Here is an 18172-nt window from a genome sequence, read left to right as displayed (position 1 = left end):
CATTTTCATATTTGTGTTTTAAATCAGTCCAAGCTGGTAAAAGCAGAGAAGATCCTGTGAAGGTGACATGTTCGTGGTTGGCTCAAGTCACAGATGATTCAATCTTCTTCCACCACCTCCCTGTCTCACCTTTTTCTGAACCTGGCCTTTTGATTAGAGATTAATCCTCCTTTGACTGCTATGCAACTATACCATTATGAAAGGCCTGGAATATGAGCATAGGTAGTTTCAACAATTGTGTCTTTGGAGAGTGTCCTCCAAATTACAGGATTTAGTTCACCCTGTGCCTTACTCCCCAGCAAGTTTCTGAAGACTGCTGATGAAGGATAATAAAATAATAATAATAAAATAATAATAATAATAATAATAATAATAATAATAATAATAATAATAATAATAGTTGAAAAGGACCTTGGAGGTCTTCTAGTCCTACCCCTTGCTCAAGCAGAAAGCCTTATACCATTTCAGGCAAATGGCTGTCCAGTCTCTTCTTAAAAACCTCCAGTGTTGGAGCATTCACCGCTTCTGGAGGCAGGTTGTTCCACTGGTTAATTGTTCTAACTGTCAGGAAGTTTCTCCTTAGTTCTAGGTTGCTTCTCTCCTTGATTAGTTTCCATCCGTTGCTTCTTGTCCTGCTTTCAGGCGCTTTGGAGAATAGCTTGACTCCCTCTTCTTTGTGGCAACCCCTGAGATATTGGAACACTGCTATCATGTCACCCCTAGTTCTTCTTTTCATTAGTTTTAGTTTAAAAAAAACAAACTAGAATAGCAGTGTTCTTCCAAGTGACAGTCACATTTTGATCTGCTTGCTAGAAACCACCCTAAATGTCTACATGGATATAAATGCGATTGTATTTAAACACATACTTAATGAAAATGGTATTTAATTAGTTCAATTACAGTAATGACTTTTTATTTCCACATTTTTATTTCCTCCTTCTGTTCAAAAGTACAATTTAGCAGCAATTTTTAGAGAATTCTGCAGGTCAGACCTAAAGCTTTGAGGAATAAATGCAGTTTGGGGACTTTAGGCTATGCCGTAAAAAACTGATAGGCTAAAATAAATGGCAGCCTTTCTCTGTCTGTAACTGATCTCAACAATAGGCCTGTTAGTTAGTTAGTTAGTTAGTCAATAGTCAGCTCTGGTATAACTTACATATTCAAGGATATCCAAGGATCTAGGCTAGACTGAAAGAAGTAAATGGGAACTCTGTATATACACCATTGCTAAGGAAACAATCATCCATGTTCAATCAAGATGAAACTGACTGGAGGAAGTCTTTACCTATAAATGTAGAACCCACAATGAAGTTTCCTGCTTCGTATTTTTGGGAGAAAGCTTGAGGAAGATTTGGAGATGTCTATAAACTATTGGAAAACAGGGCTGAAATCCTGCTTACATGTTAGTTTATTTATTTATTATTTGGATTTATATACCGCCCCTCAGTTGGGTGCTGCCAACGAGGATGGATGTGGCCATTTTGTTTATTTGAGGCAGCCCTTCCCAGCTTTTCAAGGCAAAACATCCTTTGCAAAATGGCCTGCCTTCTTGAAAAACTCATCAACAGTAGCAACTAAGCTGTCCTAAAAAATATATGTACCTCTTGACTGGAAGATGAGTCATGGCAACGGGACTCCTTTTCTTTTTGGTTTGAAACTCTTCACTGCTTTTCCAAGTAGCTTCTTCAGTCTGAGCAAGTTGGTTAGGGGAACTGCATATGAGATTTAAGGTGCTGGTACTTACCTTTAAAGCCCTACATGGCTTAGGCCCGGAATATTTGCAGGACCGTCTGCTACCGGGGACGACTTCCCATCGCCCAGTGCGCTCACACAGAGAAGGCCTCCTCAGGGTACCGTCGGCTAGACAATGTCGGCTGGCAAACCCCAGGGGAAGAGCCTTCTCTGTGGGAGCGCCAGCCCTGTGGAACCAGCTCCCCCCTGAGCTTCGGATGGCCCAAGATCTCCAGTCCTTTCGCCGCGGCCTCAAAACACTCCTTTTCCACCTGGCTGACCTAGACTGACAGGGATTTTAATTATGTTTTTAATTTTTAACTTAATTTTAATTTTAATTTATTCTACTGGGGCCATTAATTTAATTTCTTTTTAAGGTTTGTATTATTGTATTTTATTGTTGTTAGCCGCCCTGAGTCCTTCAGGAGATAGGGCGGCATATAGGTAAGTCTCAATAATAAATAATAAATAAATAAATATGTGCTTAATTAGAGGATCCCCCTAACCAACTTGCTCAGACTGATGAAGCTACTTGGAAAAGCAGTGAAGAGTTTCAAACCAAAAAGAAAAAGGAGTCCCTTTGCCATGACTCAACTTCCAGACAACTCTACCTGGATGACGGAGAATTTTCATTGACATGTATCTCTTGAGTTTCTTTCAGTCTGATGATTTAAGATTAAGTTTAGGAGATAAGAAGAAGGTGGTCCTGCTTCAGTAAAAGAAGGAAGAGAGAACTGGATTTGCATTTTCTTTGAAATTGACTGAAGGAATCAGCCAAGTTGTGCTCCCATTAAGACATAATTGGGAAAACAGCATCAGTAGTAACACCACAGTTGTTGTCTTTCATGGACATGAGGATGTAACCATCATTGCCCCAGTATGTAGACCAAGAGTTCTTGATGAGCCAATAAAGCTCTCCTTGAAGGACACCATAACCAACAGCCAGGACAGCATGATCCAGCTCGCCCCTCTTGTTTTCTAAAAAAGATGAAAATAAAAAGAATTAACTCAGAACAAAATGATGTTTTTATATGTTTGATTAGGCAAAAGAACGCACCAGCACCATTGGGGCTAAGTAGTGACTCAGGCTGGGACTTTTTAAATCCTAGATTTACAGAATTTGTGAAGATTAAATGGTCATGTTTATTACTGCAGTGATGAAAAGGCAAATTGTGGGCTTCACAACTACACTAATCAACAATGCATTCTGAACTCTGCTTCTCTCTGTCTTTACTGCTGCTCCATGATTCACAGCTACATCTGTTAGGGCTGTGAATTATAATTACCAATTGAGAATTTGGGAAACCTCAGTATTCTGACCATTGGCATCAAATAACGCCCATCAGCATTCTTTCTGCAATTGAAAATTTGCAAACACACACAAAACACCTACACACCCTCCCCCCCAAAAAAACCCCCTAACATGCTTCTAAAAGTTTCATATAAACAATCACAAATGCCTTGTTTAAAAAAGAGTTTATATTGGGAAATTTTACATTGAAATTATCTTATTGAAGAAATATCCCTATAACATTTCAGACAAGTGGTTGTCCAATCTCTTCTTAAAGACATGCAATAATGGAGCACCCACAACTTCTGAAGGCAAGCTGTTCCACTGGTTAATTGTTCTCACTTTTAAGAAATTCCTCTTTAATTCTAGGTTGCTTCTCTCCTTGATGAACTTCCATCCACAGCTTCTTGTCCTGCCCTCAGATGCTTTGGAGAATAGCTTGACTCCCTCTTCTTTGTGGCAGCCCCTCAGATATTGGAAGGCTGCTATCATGTCACCCCTAGTCCTTCTTTTCATTAAACTAGACAATACCTGCAATCATTCCTTCATATGTTTTAGCCTCCAGTCCCCTAATCATGTTTGTTGGTCTTCTCTGTGCTCTTTCTAGAGTCTCAATATCTTTTTTATGTCACAGGGACCAAAGACAGCCTAATAGCATCAATCTGAATCTATTCTGGATTGGTGAACTAGGAATGGAGAAGACTCCATTGGTTGAACCTGCATTTGTTATTTCTTAAGCTCTTTGGAACATCTATAATTAGAATTTTGAGAATGAATGTGGGATAATCAATTTGCATATTGAAAAACATGACTGCATCAGCTGGAGATTAATAGTCATAACTATGTTGCACACATAGCCAAACCAATATTTAACAGAGGCACATGGATCATGGTCCTGCAGAACAATTCTCCATCCTCAACCACCCTTGCTCAAGTTAATCCAAGTTGGTAGTCTTCAAAACTGGTATCCATTTCTCTGTTTTCTTCCTTCAGAGTGGAAGCCAACTTAGCTGTAGAAAAAGGAAGGATCTGGCTGAAATATGACATACGTAGATTTCGCCTAAGGGCATAATTTGGGCCTAGTTCCTGCTAAGTATGAACTGTTCTTGGAATGTAATTTCCAAATTACATCTTGATTTACCAGTTCCACATTAATGTGGTAAGCTATGGGTATTTACATACAGCATTTTTGCTCCATCAATGTATTTCAGTCAACTGTGTAATTAAGTCATTTTTGGTTTCTTAAACCTGCTGTAATCTATAATAAAAGTACTTTTAAAAAAACAACAGAAGGAAAGTGGCTCAGATGTTTAAGGAAGGAGACATTGTGAAGATCAGGACCCATGGAACAAGGGCTCAGAAACTTACTGCATTTGGGCTCATAGTAGACCCCATTAGAATAGAAAGAGAAAGTCCTGTGGGAGGCATCAATGCTGACAGAGACAGGACCGTGCTTGTAAATGGCAGCCTTCAGAGCAGTAGCATTCCCAGAAGTGACATTGACGTAACTTGAGAGCTTGCCAACGAGGTGAGTCTCGTTGCTGTGACAGTAGCCATTCTGGTAGAAAGAGAACACACCTCACAGTCAGGATCCCATTTGCTGTAGCATCCATCCCTTTGGCTTAGGGGCCACCCCTGTGAGCCCTCTACAAGTAGATGCTGTGGTTATTATTAAAAGCATTAATAAATCACAACTTTATCATAGTCATTCACAGCAGTACAGGTAGTCTTCAACTTCTAACAGTTCGTTGAGTGACTGTTCAAAGTGACAACGGCACTGGAAAAAGTGACTTATGACCATGGACGTAAGCCGAGGACTACCTGTATATAAATGCATCACTTAGAGCACTCAGCATGTGAGTGGCCATAAGTCAAGGACTACCTGTATCCTAAGGTTTCTACCTAGTTGATCGTATACCTCCCTTTGCTATCCCCAAACTGCAGTTGTTCCAAACTCTGTGTTGTGGTCTTGCTTTTGTTAATCCCAACCCCAACAGTTAATCCCAACAGATCTAGAAACAACTAGTTGCCAATTGGCTTCTCTTTCAGAGCAAGTCTTAAGCCACACCGATCTTTCTCACGTAAGTAGAGTGTCAGGGTAATTATAATTTAGTAGCTGACTGGCAGAAGTGATGCATAGTGATGCATAGCCGCCCTGAGTCTTCGGAGAAGGGCGGGATATAAATGTAATAAAAATAAATAAATAAAAATAAAATAGAGAATGAGTCAGCAGAGTATTTTAGGGGTAGTGTCCCTTTAAGAGACTGTGTATGAGGAGAATGACAGTTGGGAATCTCTTGCTCATTTGAACCATTTGAATATAACTGACTACCTTGTATTCTCTATGCTCCCTGAATGTTGTTTCATGTTGTATATTAAACCACAGTTCTTTTGATAAACCACGGTCAGATGTTTGTGCTCCTGGGTTGTCACAAGAAGAAAACAAGAAAAAGGATGCAATAATTTATATTTTAAACAACACAGAGGTCTTCTGGATGTCCCTCTGACAGATGGGTTTCTGTCACTCACTTGTCCTTTGTAGGGCCCATACGACTCGGTGGTGGCAATGCCGCCATGTTTCAGTATCCATTCAAATGCCTGCCACTCCTCACCACCATCACAAGCATAGTTTCCGAAACCCCAGGAGCAGTCGATGAGAATTTGTTGAGACAAAGGGATGAGATGGCCAGTCTGGGGAACAGAATAAAAATAGCAATAGCACTTAGACTTATATAACATTTCACAGTGCATTACAGCCCTCTCTAAGCGGTTTACAGAGTCAGCAATTTGCCCCCAACAATCTGGCTCCTCATTTTACCGACCTTGGAAGGATGGAAGGCTGAGTCCAACCTTGAGCCAGTGAGAATTGAACTGCTGGCAGTCGGCAGAATAAGCCTGCAATACTGCATTCTAACCACTGTGCTATCAGGGCTCAGAAAATACTTTGTTCAGGCTTGGTTGCATTTCCTGGCAAGGGAGCAATGCTACCAATTGCAGTTCCTAATGGCATCAGAAAAATCACAGGGAAGGGTGTGTGTGTGTGTGTGTATACGGTATTTCTTTTTTTATAGAAAGCAGCTGCATCCTTTTTTGCAGCTCAACAGACATGCAGGTAGTCCTCGACTTAGAACAATTTATATAGTGATTGTTTGAACTTACAACGGCATTGAAAAAAGTGGCTCATGACCGTTTTTCACACTTACGACTGTTGCAGCACCATGATCAAAATTCTGGCACTTGGCGACTGACTCATATTTATGACATTTACCATGTCCTGGGGCCATGTGATCCCCTTTTGCGACCTTCTGACAAGCAAAGTCAATGGGGAAGCCAGATTCACTTAACAGCTGTGTTACTAACTTAACAGCTGCAGAGATTCACTTAACAGCTGCGGCACGATAGGTTGTAAAAATGGGGCAAAACTCACTTAATAACTGTCTTGCTTAGTTACATACAGAAATTTTGGGCTCAGTTGTGGTCCTACGTTGAGAACTACCTGTATTGTTGTGCTTTGCAAAACAACAATCCTTCGTTCTATTAAGGTGGGTTGTTCTAGTCCAGGGGTCGGCAACCTCGGCTCTTTTATGACTCGTGGACTTCAACTCCCAGAATTCCTGAGCCAGCTATGCTGGCTCAGGAATTCTGGGAGTTGAAGTCCACGAGCCATAAAAGAGCTGAGGTTGCCGACCCCTGTTCTAGTCTCATCCTTTGGAAGCCTGAACAACACAAAGTTCTATGGCAAGGGTCTCCAACCTTGGCAACTTTAAGACTTATGGACCTCAACTCCCAGAATTCCTCAGCCAGCAGAGCTGGCTGAGGAATTCTGGGAGTTGAAATCCACAAGTCTTAAAGTTGCCAAGGTTGGGGACCTCTGTTCAATGGAATACGAAAGACAAACTAAGGGTAAAACCTGATTAAATTATCATCAATATCAGAAGCACCATTCTAGAGTCTTTCACCCCCACAAATTAGAGAGCTGACTTCTTTCTAGCCTTTCTAGCTGAATGTGGGCTCAGCTCAGGAATTTGTTTTCTCTGTAGGAACAGTTTTAATCTCTCCAGTTTTGTTCTGTTTCATTGCTAGAACTAAGAAAAAAAATGTCAATGCTATAATTAGGAAGATTATAGTTCGAGTGACTTTTGAATAGCAACTTTTGAACATTACTCCCTGTGTGGGTTGTTGTTTTGTTTTTTTTTAAAAAAAAGCAGCCCCAAAAGCCTTAGTGAGTAATCACCAGTGCTTTGATTGGCATTTCTAAGGATCTTTAGAAAGTGTTTCTAAGAGGCTATATGGTAGGGTTGTGTAGTGCATCCAAATTGAAGAAATACTTTGGAACAAGTAGGAGCATGAACACGGCAACTTTCCCAACTGAGCCCGGAGCTCTGCACTGTCTTATGATGTCTTTCCCTTGTGCAAAATAACCAACAGAATAGAAATATATATTCATCCTTGGTAGATCTGTTGGCTGTACAGATAGAACTCGATCTACAAACACAACTAAGCCCAAAATTTCTGTTGCTAAGCAAGACACTTGTTAAGTGAATTTTGCCCTGTTTTACGACATTTCTTGCCATGGTTGTTAAGTGAATTGCTCTAGTTGCTATGTTATTAACACAGTTTGTTAAGTGAATCTGGCTTCCCCATTGACTTTGCTTGTCAAAAAGTTACAGAAGTGGATCACGTGATCCCAGGACCCTGCAACCATCATAAATATGAGCGAGTTGCCAAGCCATCTGAATTTTCATCATGTGACCATGGGGATGCTGCAACGGTTGTAAGTGTGAAAAACGGTCATAAGTCATTTTTTCCAGTGCTGTAACTTTGAACGGTCAGTAAATAAACTGTTGTAAGTCAAGGACTACCTGTGTTCACATAATATTCTCTATAAAATATGTCTGACAAGCCCTAGTGGCTAAGGCAAAATTAAAGCAACCATATTATGTTTTAATGAGCTTTATGAATCAAGTCATTGGATTGGACTGTAACAGGGGATGAGTAACTATGGGCCCTTTACCACCTGTGGTCTTCAACTCCCAGAATTCCTGAGCCAGCCCAGAATTCTGGGAGTTAAAGTCCATAGTTTGTTAAGGACCTGAACCTGTCCAGCCCTGGACTATAATGTTGATTCTTTGTTTTGGCTGACCATATTATGGGGATAGAGCCACTCTCAAAATGCTAATCTTGGCTTATGCTGTACAACCATCCTGTAACATCATTCTAATTTGTAATTAAATGCATTATTCAAAACAATTAAATTAGGAAGAGGAACTGAATTAATTTCTCTTTGCTTATGTAAAAACTAATGATCGGGGAAAAAACATTTATACTTGTTAAAACAAACTACTTAAAGATGTTAGTTGAAAGAGTTTGGCAACCTTAGCCATGTTTCTATGTAGATTTTTTTGGTGGATATTACTTCCCACTCTGGCAAATGTATTGATATAAATCATCCGTTATTCTATTTCCATATTTAGCCTAGTGTTACTCATGTTATTTTTCTTTAGTTACTGATGTAATAGTAATCTTTGTTCTGTAACTTCCACTAGTGATATTAACCTGTTGGAAACAAGACCAGGATAGTGATATCTGTATCTATATCTGTATCAATCGATCTCCATTAATATTAGAACAGAGAGCCAGTTTGGTATGGTGGTTAAGGTGCTGGCCTAGAAACCAGGAGAATGTGAGTTCTAGTCCCACTTTAGGCATGAAAGATGGCTGAATGACTGGGCCAATCCCTCTATTTCAGCCCAACCCACCTCACAGGGCTGTTGTTGTTGTAGGGAAAACAGGAAGGGAAAGGAGTATTAGATATGTTCACCGCCTTGAGCTACTTATAAAGAGGGGATTCCCCCATGCCATCACTCTGCCGAACATGTAATTCTTATAGCACTGTCTCATTTATCATCTTCTCATCTTTCCTACTATCTCCTCCTATTGGTTCCTTATGATTTATCAATTGTTGTTTGTAACATGATTAATGATTGCAACTATGATTTATGACCTATGACCTATTATTTGCTGTTTATATGTACATTGTGAGCTTTTGAATCGCAGATAAATTCCTTGTGTGTCCAATCACGCTTGGCCAGTAAAGAATTCTATGCTGTAAAAATCAGATAGAGACAGACAGCCAGATAGTGGTTCTTCAGCAGCCTACATGAGAATTAGGCAAAGCATTGGAGATGCAAAACTTTCCAGGCTTGAAACATTCTGCTGCAATTCTCCCTTCCAAACAATTAACATGAATGTATTTTGGAAGAGGGTCTTTTGAATTTTGCACACTCCTACTAACCAACATCTTCCAAAATGTAAAGAATGAAGCAGTTCCTACCTTAAGGAAGAGAGCTCCTTCAAGGGATCCTGTACTAGAAAAACTCCAGCAGGAACCACACACAGCTTGGTCTTTGACAGGAGTCACTGCCCCTGGAAAGAGCAAAGAGAAAATTTTTGCACACTTGCCTTGCCATCCTCCTGCATACCTCCAGTTATGCTATTTATCTTCAAATGCTGCCAAACAAGATCAGAATCCCATACTTTTTTCTTTTGCAATAGGAAAAATCCAAAGGATATTTAGAATAAGGTTTAACTTTTATCCACCCACCCCAAAACAATCAAGTTTTTAATTTTTATCTTTTGCATTTTCTACCTATGCCATTTAGTATTTGTACCTAGATCAACTCTTTTGTCACATCAGGCAAGGAGAAACTGTATTTCTCTATTAGTGATTTTCAAAATCTGCTACTATTCCTCTACTATCACTGGTGATATAAAACCCATTCTCATTACTGTTCTTTTGGTACAGTAACAGTTGGATGATTCTAGAAGATGCAATATCTGGGTGAAGAAGTGGTCCAAGTGAGCAGTCAGCAAAAACATCCTATTATTGATTGCAACAAAAGGCAATAGAAGGAAAATTAGAACACTACTATACTGTAGTTTTCAAAGAAATGACGAAAGCCTTGTTGGAAGGGAATCCTCTCCCTGTTTGAATTAAAAACTATAAAAAACCCTAAAAACAAAACAAAAAAGTCAGGAAACTGGTTTATTACTAACATCAACCTACATTCTTGTTGGTTTCCATCTGACAATGAAGTACAAAGCCAAACCCTGAAGTTGGTAAATCATTTTTAATGGCTGGGTGATGTTGGAACGAGGCCACGATGGCTTAACAAGTAAGTCACCTTGTGACGAGATGGGTGGCAAACAAATTTTAAACTAACATACAAATAAATAATAAAGGTTTAAAGCTGCCTATTTTTCACCTCAGGTGAATTCAATGGCAATTCAAGAAACAGAAGGTTGACTAGAGGTACAGATATACGTAGAGGTAGTCTCAACTTACAAGCGTTTATTCAGTGACCGTTTGAAGTTTCAACAGCACTGAAAAAAGTGACTTAAAAAAAGTGACTTATAAGCACTTTTCACACTTATGACTGTTGCAGCATATGATCAAAATTCAGACATTTGACAGCTGACTCATATTTATGACAGTTGCAGTATCCCAGGGTCATCTTTTGTGACCTTCTGACAAGAAAAGTTAATGGGGAAGCCAGATTTATTTAACAACCATGTTATTTACTTAACAACTGCAGTGATTCACTTAACAATTGTGACAAGAGAGGTCATAAAATGGGTCAAAACTCACTTAACAACTGTTTTGGTTAGCAACAGAAATTTTGGGCTCAGTTGTGGCCATAAGTTGAGGATTACCTGCACCGAAGATGGGGCAGCATGGCTGAGGAAGAGAAAAAATTTTAGACAATGTGTCATGGCTGATGGGAAAAGTGTCAAAGGTTCAGACAAGCTACACAAAACCAACCATCCATGGTTCCACCAAAATCCTACACCAAGGCCTGGAAGACGTACCTCCTCTGTGCTGCTGAATGACTGCCACAAAGATTGACTTGAGTTGACTCATCTTTTACTAACCGTGCTCATCCCAAACCAGCAATACATACCATAGAGTCGCCAGTCCAAACTTTCTGGAAGGATGAGGCCTGTGTAAATCTCCTCAGGGAAGGGCAGCCCCTTGTTGGGTGTTGTGCTCTTGAGTTTTCCCCTCATCACAGCCATCTCTTCCTGGGTGAGATCTGCCAAGTGATTCAGGGCCAGCTTAAATGGAAGGTTGGCTCGATTCTTGGAATGGACAAACCTGGGAAAGGAGGAGGAAGAGGAAGAGCTAAGCCTAGGCACTGGATATCATCTAACTTTCTGACCCTTAAAGGTCCTTCTGTCCTAAGATCAAGGTGGGAGGGGAGAGTCAGCAAGTAACGGACACCCACCTAAAAAGTATCCTTTCTTTTCTTTTGTTTGGAAATGGTGCTTTCTTTATCTTCTTGACGACAAAGAAACAATTGAAATTTAAGGTATGGCCCACATTTTGTACCTTCACAAAATGGTGGACATGGCGTCTGGCTTCTTCTAGAAGCCACTTCACCACTCTCCAAGTGGTTTACAGAATCAGCATATTGCCGCCAACAATCTGGGTCGTCATTTTACTGACCTGGGAAGGGTGGAAGGGCTGAACTAACCTTGAGCCAGTGGGACTCCTGGCAGTGGAATGTAGAGTTAGCCTGCAATATTGGATGCTCCCTTTTGTACCTTCTAATCATCCTAATGGTCACTGGCTCCACCGATTTGGGGACTCTCAACTATCCAGGCTTGACTTCTGGATGAGTTTTTCAATCTTCACTTTTGGTACTTTATGAGAACTTTTGGCACCGGTTCAAAGCCTTGTTTGATTGCTGCTTGTTTAGACAAGTGTTGTTTTATAATGTTCTTGATTATGCATTTTAATCTCAGATGTAAACTAATTTCACCCCTGATACTACAGGATAACATCAGGATGGTTTACATGCTAATGCTTCCAGGGAAGCGCAGACTTAAAACTTGGCTGGTGAGATGGGAAAAGCAGCTTTCACCTTGCCACCCATGTCTTTGTACAAATGACAATGAACGCCTTTGAACTTGTGTTAAAATGGTACGGCAGCGTTAAAGTCAGACTATTAAGGAATAGTAAAGAGGAAAGAGTGCAACCAACTATTTGCAGAATGGATCTTTCAAGCCTTTCCTCCAATAATGAGCACATTTACTGGTTACAGAGAAAGCTCTCCTGAGACAGCAAATGTTTTTCATCAGAATACAGAATAACAGAGTTGGAAGGGACCTTGGAGGTCTTCAAATCCAACCCCCTGCTCAAGCAGGAGACCCTATACCAGGGGTCTTCAAACTTGGCCCTTTTATGACTTGTGGACTTCAACTCCCAGAATTCCTCAGCCAGGCATGCTGGCTGAGGAATTCTGGGAGTTGAAGTCCACAAGTCATAAAAGGGCCAAGTTTGAAGACCCCTGCCCTATACCATTTCAGACAAATGACTGTCCAGTCTCTTCTTAAAAAGCTCCAGTGTTGGAGCATTCACAGCTTCTGGAGGCATGTTGTTCCACTGGTTAATTGTTCTCACTGTCAGGAAATTCCTCCTTGGTTCTAGGTTGCTTCTCTCTTTGGTTGGTTTCCATCCATTGTTTCTTGTTCTGCCTTCAAGTGCTTTGTAGAATAGCTTGACTCCCTCTTCTTTGGGGCAGCCCCTCAGATATTGGAAGACTGCTATCGTGTTACCCGCAGTCCTTCTTTTCATCAAACTAGTTCTTTTCTCCTCTCTCTCGTCCTTCTACCAGCCTCCCTCCCTCCCTCCCTCCCCCTGCCTCTTCTCCTGAGGCTTTGCACCTCATGTTGTGGGTGAAGGTGTGCTTCCGATGTTCCATCTCTTGCTCAGTGTCATAGCTCTTTCCAAAGCGGTTTCTGTAATGGTGGAACAGGCTGTGGGCACGATCCTCCTGTCCACCAACAAAATCAGCCATGGGGTTGGCCATGATGTGGTGCTCTGTGGAATCTCCTGGCAGCTCATCACACAGTTTTGTTTCTAGGAAGGAAGCACAACGCAGATGTGGGTTTTGCAACGTCCATTTGAGCACTGAAACGCAACAGACCATTTCACAAATCTAGAGGCATATTCTGAAACCAGGGAATCTGAAGAATTCTGAGGGCTAGGCTCTCCTATGGGTAGGTCTCGACTTACAGCCATTCGTTTAATAACCGTTTGAAGTTATAATGGTATTGAAAAAAGCGACGTACAGTCATTCCTTGCACTGTTGCAGCATCCCTATGGTCACATGATCAACATTTGGGCACTTGGCAACCAGCATGTTTCCTGCCTGAGCAGGAAGTTGGACTGCATGATCTCCAAGGTCCCTTCCAATATTACTGTTGTTGTTGTTGTTGTTACTATCATTATTATCGTTGTTGTTATTTATTTATTTATTTATTATAGTTGCAGTATCCCGGGGTCATTGGATTGTCATATGTGACCTTCCTAGCCAACGTCCTATAAGCAAAGTCAATGGGGGAGGACAGATTCGCTTAATGACTGCATGATTCACTCAACAACTGCAGTGATTCACTTAGCACACATGGCAAAAAATAAATAAAAATAAAATCGTGCAGGAGTCAATCACCTTGTTTAGCAATAGAAATTCTGGTCCCAATTGCAGTTGTAAGTTAAGGACTTCCTGTATAAGGCAGAATGAGGGAGAATCTTCCCATCTGGCGAATAGGGAGCCAGGGAGAAAGGATCAACAGCAGGAGAAGAGATTTAGTCACCCTAGCATGGATCCCTGAAAGCTAGCTGCAGGTCTTCCAGTATCAGTGGTCCTCAACTTCTGACCATGATTGAGCCCAAAACTTCCACTGCTAAGTGAGGCAGTTGTTAGGGAGTTGCACCTCATTTTACGACCTTTTTTGCCACAGTTAATCCCTGCAGTTGTTAAGTGAAGGAATGGACTACAGACTATGAAATTTACAGGTTCATATTTTTCCTACCTTGTATTTCTACAGAGACTGTATCTTTATTTGAGCTGATAATTTCACATGCCCTACAAACTTCTTAAACGCTGTATAGCCGTGTTTCTCAATCTTGGCAACTTAAAGATAGGAGGAATTTGACTCCTAGAATTCCCCAACCAGCATTCCTCTCTGTCTCAGCCCAACCTATCTCGCAGAGCAGTTGTTATAGGGAAAAGGGGAGGCAGGAGTGTTAAGGTATGTTCACTGTCTTGAGTTATATATAAAAAAGTAGGATAAAATTCAAATAATATGGAGAGCATGCAGCTTTAAGCCACGTTGGTCTCTTTTGCAGGAATAAATTATTCCTAGCTTACATGATCCAAGTTGCCAAACATCAAATCACAATGGGAACACAGAGAAGGGAAGGGCACATAGCCCCAGGCCAGAAAGTCATTAAAAGATCATATAAATTTCCAAGTGCCTTAAGCAAGCGGCCTATGGGGAGGGTGGAGATTGTATCTCAAGCTCTGTAATACAAGCCATAAATATCATTCCAAATTAACATTGTCTATAATATCCCTGCAAGGTCCCTGATGGGTTGGAATGGAAGAAGAAGAAGAAGGACAAGGACAAGGACAAGGACAAGGAGAAGAAGAAGAAGAAGAAGAAGAAGAAGAAGAAGAAGAAGAAGAAGAAGAAGAAGAAGAAGAAGAAGAAGAAGAAGAAGAAGAAGAAGAAGAAGAAGAAGAAGAAGAAGAAGAAGAAAGGCAGATGGTGTCGTTTTTCAGCATCTATATTGCAACCACCTCTGTGAGAGCTTTAGCTCCAGCTGATCCCACATTTTTAGATGAAATGTTGGGAGTACCTTTCTCTGCAAGAAAACAAAAGGTCATTTGCAGGGCACTCTCCAATCTGCTTTTTCATTTGGGTGGCTGGAGCCAGTTTTGGCCTGTACTGCTAGGAACGGGAGCTGCTGGAGATGAAAAATGGCACTTGGAAAGCAGTACCATTGTCGAGGTTTGCAAGATCAAAGGGGCAGAGAAAGAAATAAGGAAACTGTTATCCCAGCTAAGAAAACTGTCAACTGTTTGCTGTTATTGCTATGCTGTTCCTTTCTCAGAGTATACAGGTAGTCCAAACTGACGACGCCAACTGAGATCCGAATTCCTGTGGCTAAGCAGGGCAGTTGTTAAGTGAGTCGCCACTGATTTTACCACCTTTTTCGCCACGGTTGTTAAGTGAATCACCGCAATTGCTAAATGAATCCTGTGCTCATTAAGCAAATCCGTCTTCCCTCATTGACTTCGCTCTTCGGAAATTGGTTGGGAAGGTCACAGATGGGGATGACGTGACTCTGCAATTGTCGTAAATCCATGCTGGTTGTCAAGTGCCCAGATTTTGATCACAGGACTCTGGGGACGTTGCAATGGTTATAAGCGTGAGGATGGATTGTAAGCGGAGAACTCTCTGTATTTACAGATAGTCCTCGACTTACGACCACAACTGAGCCCAACGTTTTTGTGGCTGAGTGAGACATTTGTTAAGTGAGTCTTGTCCCATTTTATTACCTTGCTTGCCACAGTTGTTAAGCGAATCAATGCAGTGGTTAAATTAGTAACACGGTTGTTAAGTCAACCTGCTCTCCCCACTGACTTTGCTTGTCAGAAGGTGGCAAAAGGGGATCACATCACCCTGGGACACTGCAATCGTCATAAATATGAGTCAGTTGCCAAGCGTCTGAATTTTGATCATGTGACCACAGGGATGCTGCAGTGGTCATAAGTGTGAAAATCGGTCACGAATGATTTTTTCAGTGCCGTTGTAACTTCGAACAGTCACTAAAGGAACTGCTGTAAGTCAAGGATATGCAACGCATTCCAGCCATTCGATTATACAAAATGGAAAAGGCCATTCAGGAGAGATGTCGGCTGGTCAAGAGACAGATCCTAAGAAGCCCCCTCTTTAGGGATCCCATAGTCCAGGGGTAGGCAACTTTGGCTCTTTTATGACTCGTGGACTTCAACTCCCAGAATCCCTGAGCCAGCATGGCTCAGCTTGGAAACCTCTCCCTTTCCCCTCAGCATGGCTGGCTCAGGAATTCTGGGAGTTGAAGTCCACAAGTCATAAAGCAGCCTAGGCCGGGGTAGGCAACCTTGGCTCTTTTAGGACTCGTGGACTTCATCTCCCAGAATTCCTGAACCAGCATGGCTCAGCTTGGAAACCTCTCCCTTTCCCCTCAGCATGGCTGGCTCAGGAATTCTGGGAATTGAAGTCCACGAGTCATAAAAGAGCCAAGGTTGCCTACCCCTGCCATAGTCGGACCTTCTGAATGAGGGTATCCCTCCTGTAAAATAGTCTGACCCCGTATATATGGATCACCATTTCTCTGATGAAACCATTTTCACACAGACGTGGGACAGAATATTTTTTGGGGGGATATTAAATTTGGGATCTGCTCTTGTTGGGTTCCGTCAATATGATTTACATTGTTTTGTCTTTGTTCTGTTAGTCTTTAATCCTTAGAAGAAGACCTCCAAGGTCCTTTCCAACTCTGTCATTCTGTTCATGTTACATTTTTGTCCTGGATTTGGATCCCTTTTATTAACAGCTACCTTGTTACTGTAGCTGCTCTTCCATGTATTCATCAACGCCATTCCCTCTACACCAGGGGTTCCCAACTGGGGGTGCTCACACCTCCTGGGGGTGCGAGACGATATTCCGGGGTGTGTGTGTGTGAAAACTTGGGTTTCCAAAATTGTAGTGTATATGCATAATTCATTGCCGTTATTTTGCACTTTTGTAAGAGGTGCGAGAATGTGTCAGAAGCGTTATAGGGGCGCGGGCTGCCGCTCTACACTTTTGTTCTCAATCTTTATAGTTTATTCTGAGTAGTAAAACCGCCTGATTGCTGTCCAACCCAACATGGAGATTTAGCTTGAGAATTTACCTCTTAGCTTCAGTTTTTCTCATTCAAAAGAGGGCCTGCTTGGGCATGACCTATGGTCCTGATCCCTGCTGAGTTGTGAAGTTTGCAATGATGGCCACCCGCCCTGAACACAATGGGCAAAAGTTCGAGGGCCATCTGGCCAAATATTTTTGAATACAGGCAGGAGATAAATTCTTCTGACTTACCATTTGATTTCAGGACAAAGATGGAAGCTGGGAAGCTATTGGAGAAGTCACTGTAATCAATTTCATACTTGTCGTAGTGGGATCCCAGCAAGTTGTTGTAACCCTTCATCTCGTAATGTACTGGGGTGACTCCACAGCTGGCGTTGGTCACCCACATCGTATAAATATTCTTCTTGTTGCCCCAGTGGGTTATGCTCTGCCACACGGCGGTGTATATGCCTTTGTAGTACTCTTCTCTTACAAACTGGAGGAACAGCAGAGAGAAGCCATTGAAAAAGGCACATGGGAAACTGCATTGTACCAATAAAGGAGAATATTTGTAACTCGGGGTGAAATGAACTTGGTTCTCTCTGAACTTGGTTGTTTTCTTGCAGACTTTTCATTACCCAAATTACCACTGTTGATGTTACCTAGTTTGGATAATGAAACATCTGCAAGAAAACAACCAAACTCAGAGAGCACCAAGGATCCTTCAAACTGGACTGTTCCAGTCAAGCTTTTTGACTGTGATTGCATACTGAGCAAAGCCTGGTTCTTGTAACTGTATGTACTGAAAAACAAAACCCACAATTGGCTAAAGTCAGTCAAGATACTACACAGGAATTCATGGTTTGCAAACCACAGTATAGGTAAAGGTAAAGGTTCCCCCGCACATGCGTGCTAGTCGTTTCCGACTCTAGGGGCCGGTGCTCATCTCCGTTTCAAAGCCGAAGAGCCAGCGCTTGTCCAAGGACGTCTCCGTGGTCATGTGGCCGGCATGACTAGACGCCAAAGGCGCACGGAACGCTGTTACCTTCCCACCGGAGTGGTCCCTATTTTTCTACTTGCATTTTTTTACATGCTTTTGAACTGCTAGGTTGGCAGAAGCTGGGACGAGTAACAGGCGCTCACTCTGTTACGCGGCACTCGGGATTCGACCTGCCAAACTGCTGACCATCTGATCGACAAGCTCAGCATCTTAAAAAACTGAGCCACAGTATAGCCAGGCTCAAACATCACAATAAACTAAAGCTACATGATTGCTTAGGATAATATATGATCCCAGCCTTGAGTCAACCCCAGGGGGGTAAAAAGTCCCAGTATCGTCTTTGATGCCCTCAGATTCATCCAGAGCTCAATGTTTCACTGTTCTCCTGCTTTGTTAAGAGTTTGGAGAATGGCTTTAAGAAACAATGG

The 18172-nt window shown here is 41.7% G+C and overlaps 1 protein-coding gene across 1 annotated transcript in view; it reads right to left on the bottom strand.

The window, feature by feature from the left end:
* Nucleotides 1–2521: 2521 nt before the first annotated feature.
* The window catches only part of LOC310644801 (digestive cysteine proteinase 2-like), a gene marked incomplete at both ends in the record, with an annotated part of 41876 nt that continues 26225 nt past the window's right edge, over nucleotides 2522–18172 (bottom strand). The window contains 7 exons of the mRNA XM_083370109.1: nucleotides 2522–2709; nucleotides 4391–4580; nucleotides 5552–5713; nucleotides 9357–9448; nucleotides 10984–11177; nucleotides 12749–12944; nucleotides 16997–17240. Of these exons, the coding sequence (XP_083226235.1) occupies nucleotides 2522–2709; nucleotides 4391–4580; nucleotides 5552–5713; nucleotides 9357–9448; nucleotides 10984–11177; nucleotides 12749–12944; nucleotides 16997–17240 (1266 nt within the window). The remainder of the gene's footprint in view (nucleotides 2710–4390; nucleotides 4581–5551; nucleotides 5714–9356; nucleotides 9449–10983; nucleotides 11178–12748; nucleotides 12945–16996; nucleotides 17241–18172) is intronic.

This window comes from Vipera ursinii (assembly GCF_947247035.1).
Source record: "Vipera ursinii genome assembly, chromosome: 9".
Classification (NCBI taxonomy): Eukaryota; Metazoa; Chordata; class Lepidosauria; order Squamata; family Viperidae; genus Vipera; species Vipera ursinii.
The sequence above is the reverse complement of the archived record's forward strand: the minus strand, read 5'-3'. Positions and strand labels throughout refer to the sequence as shown.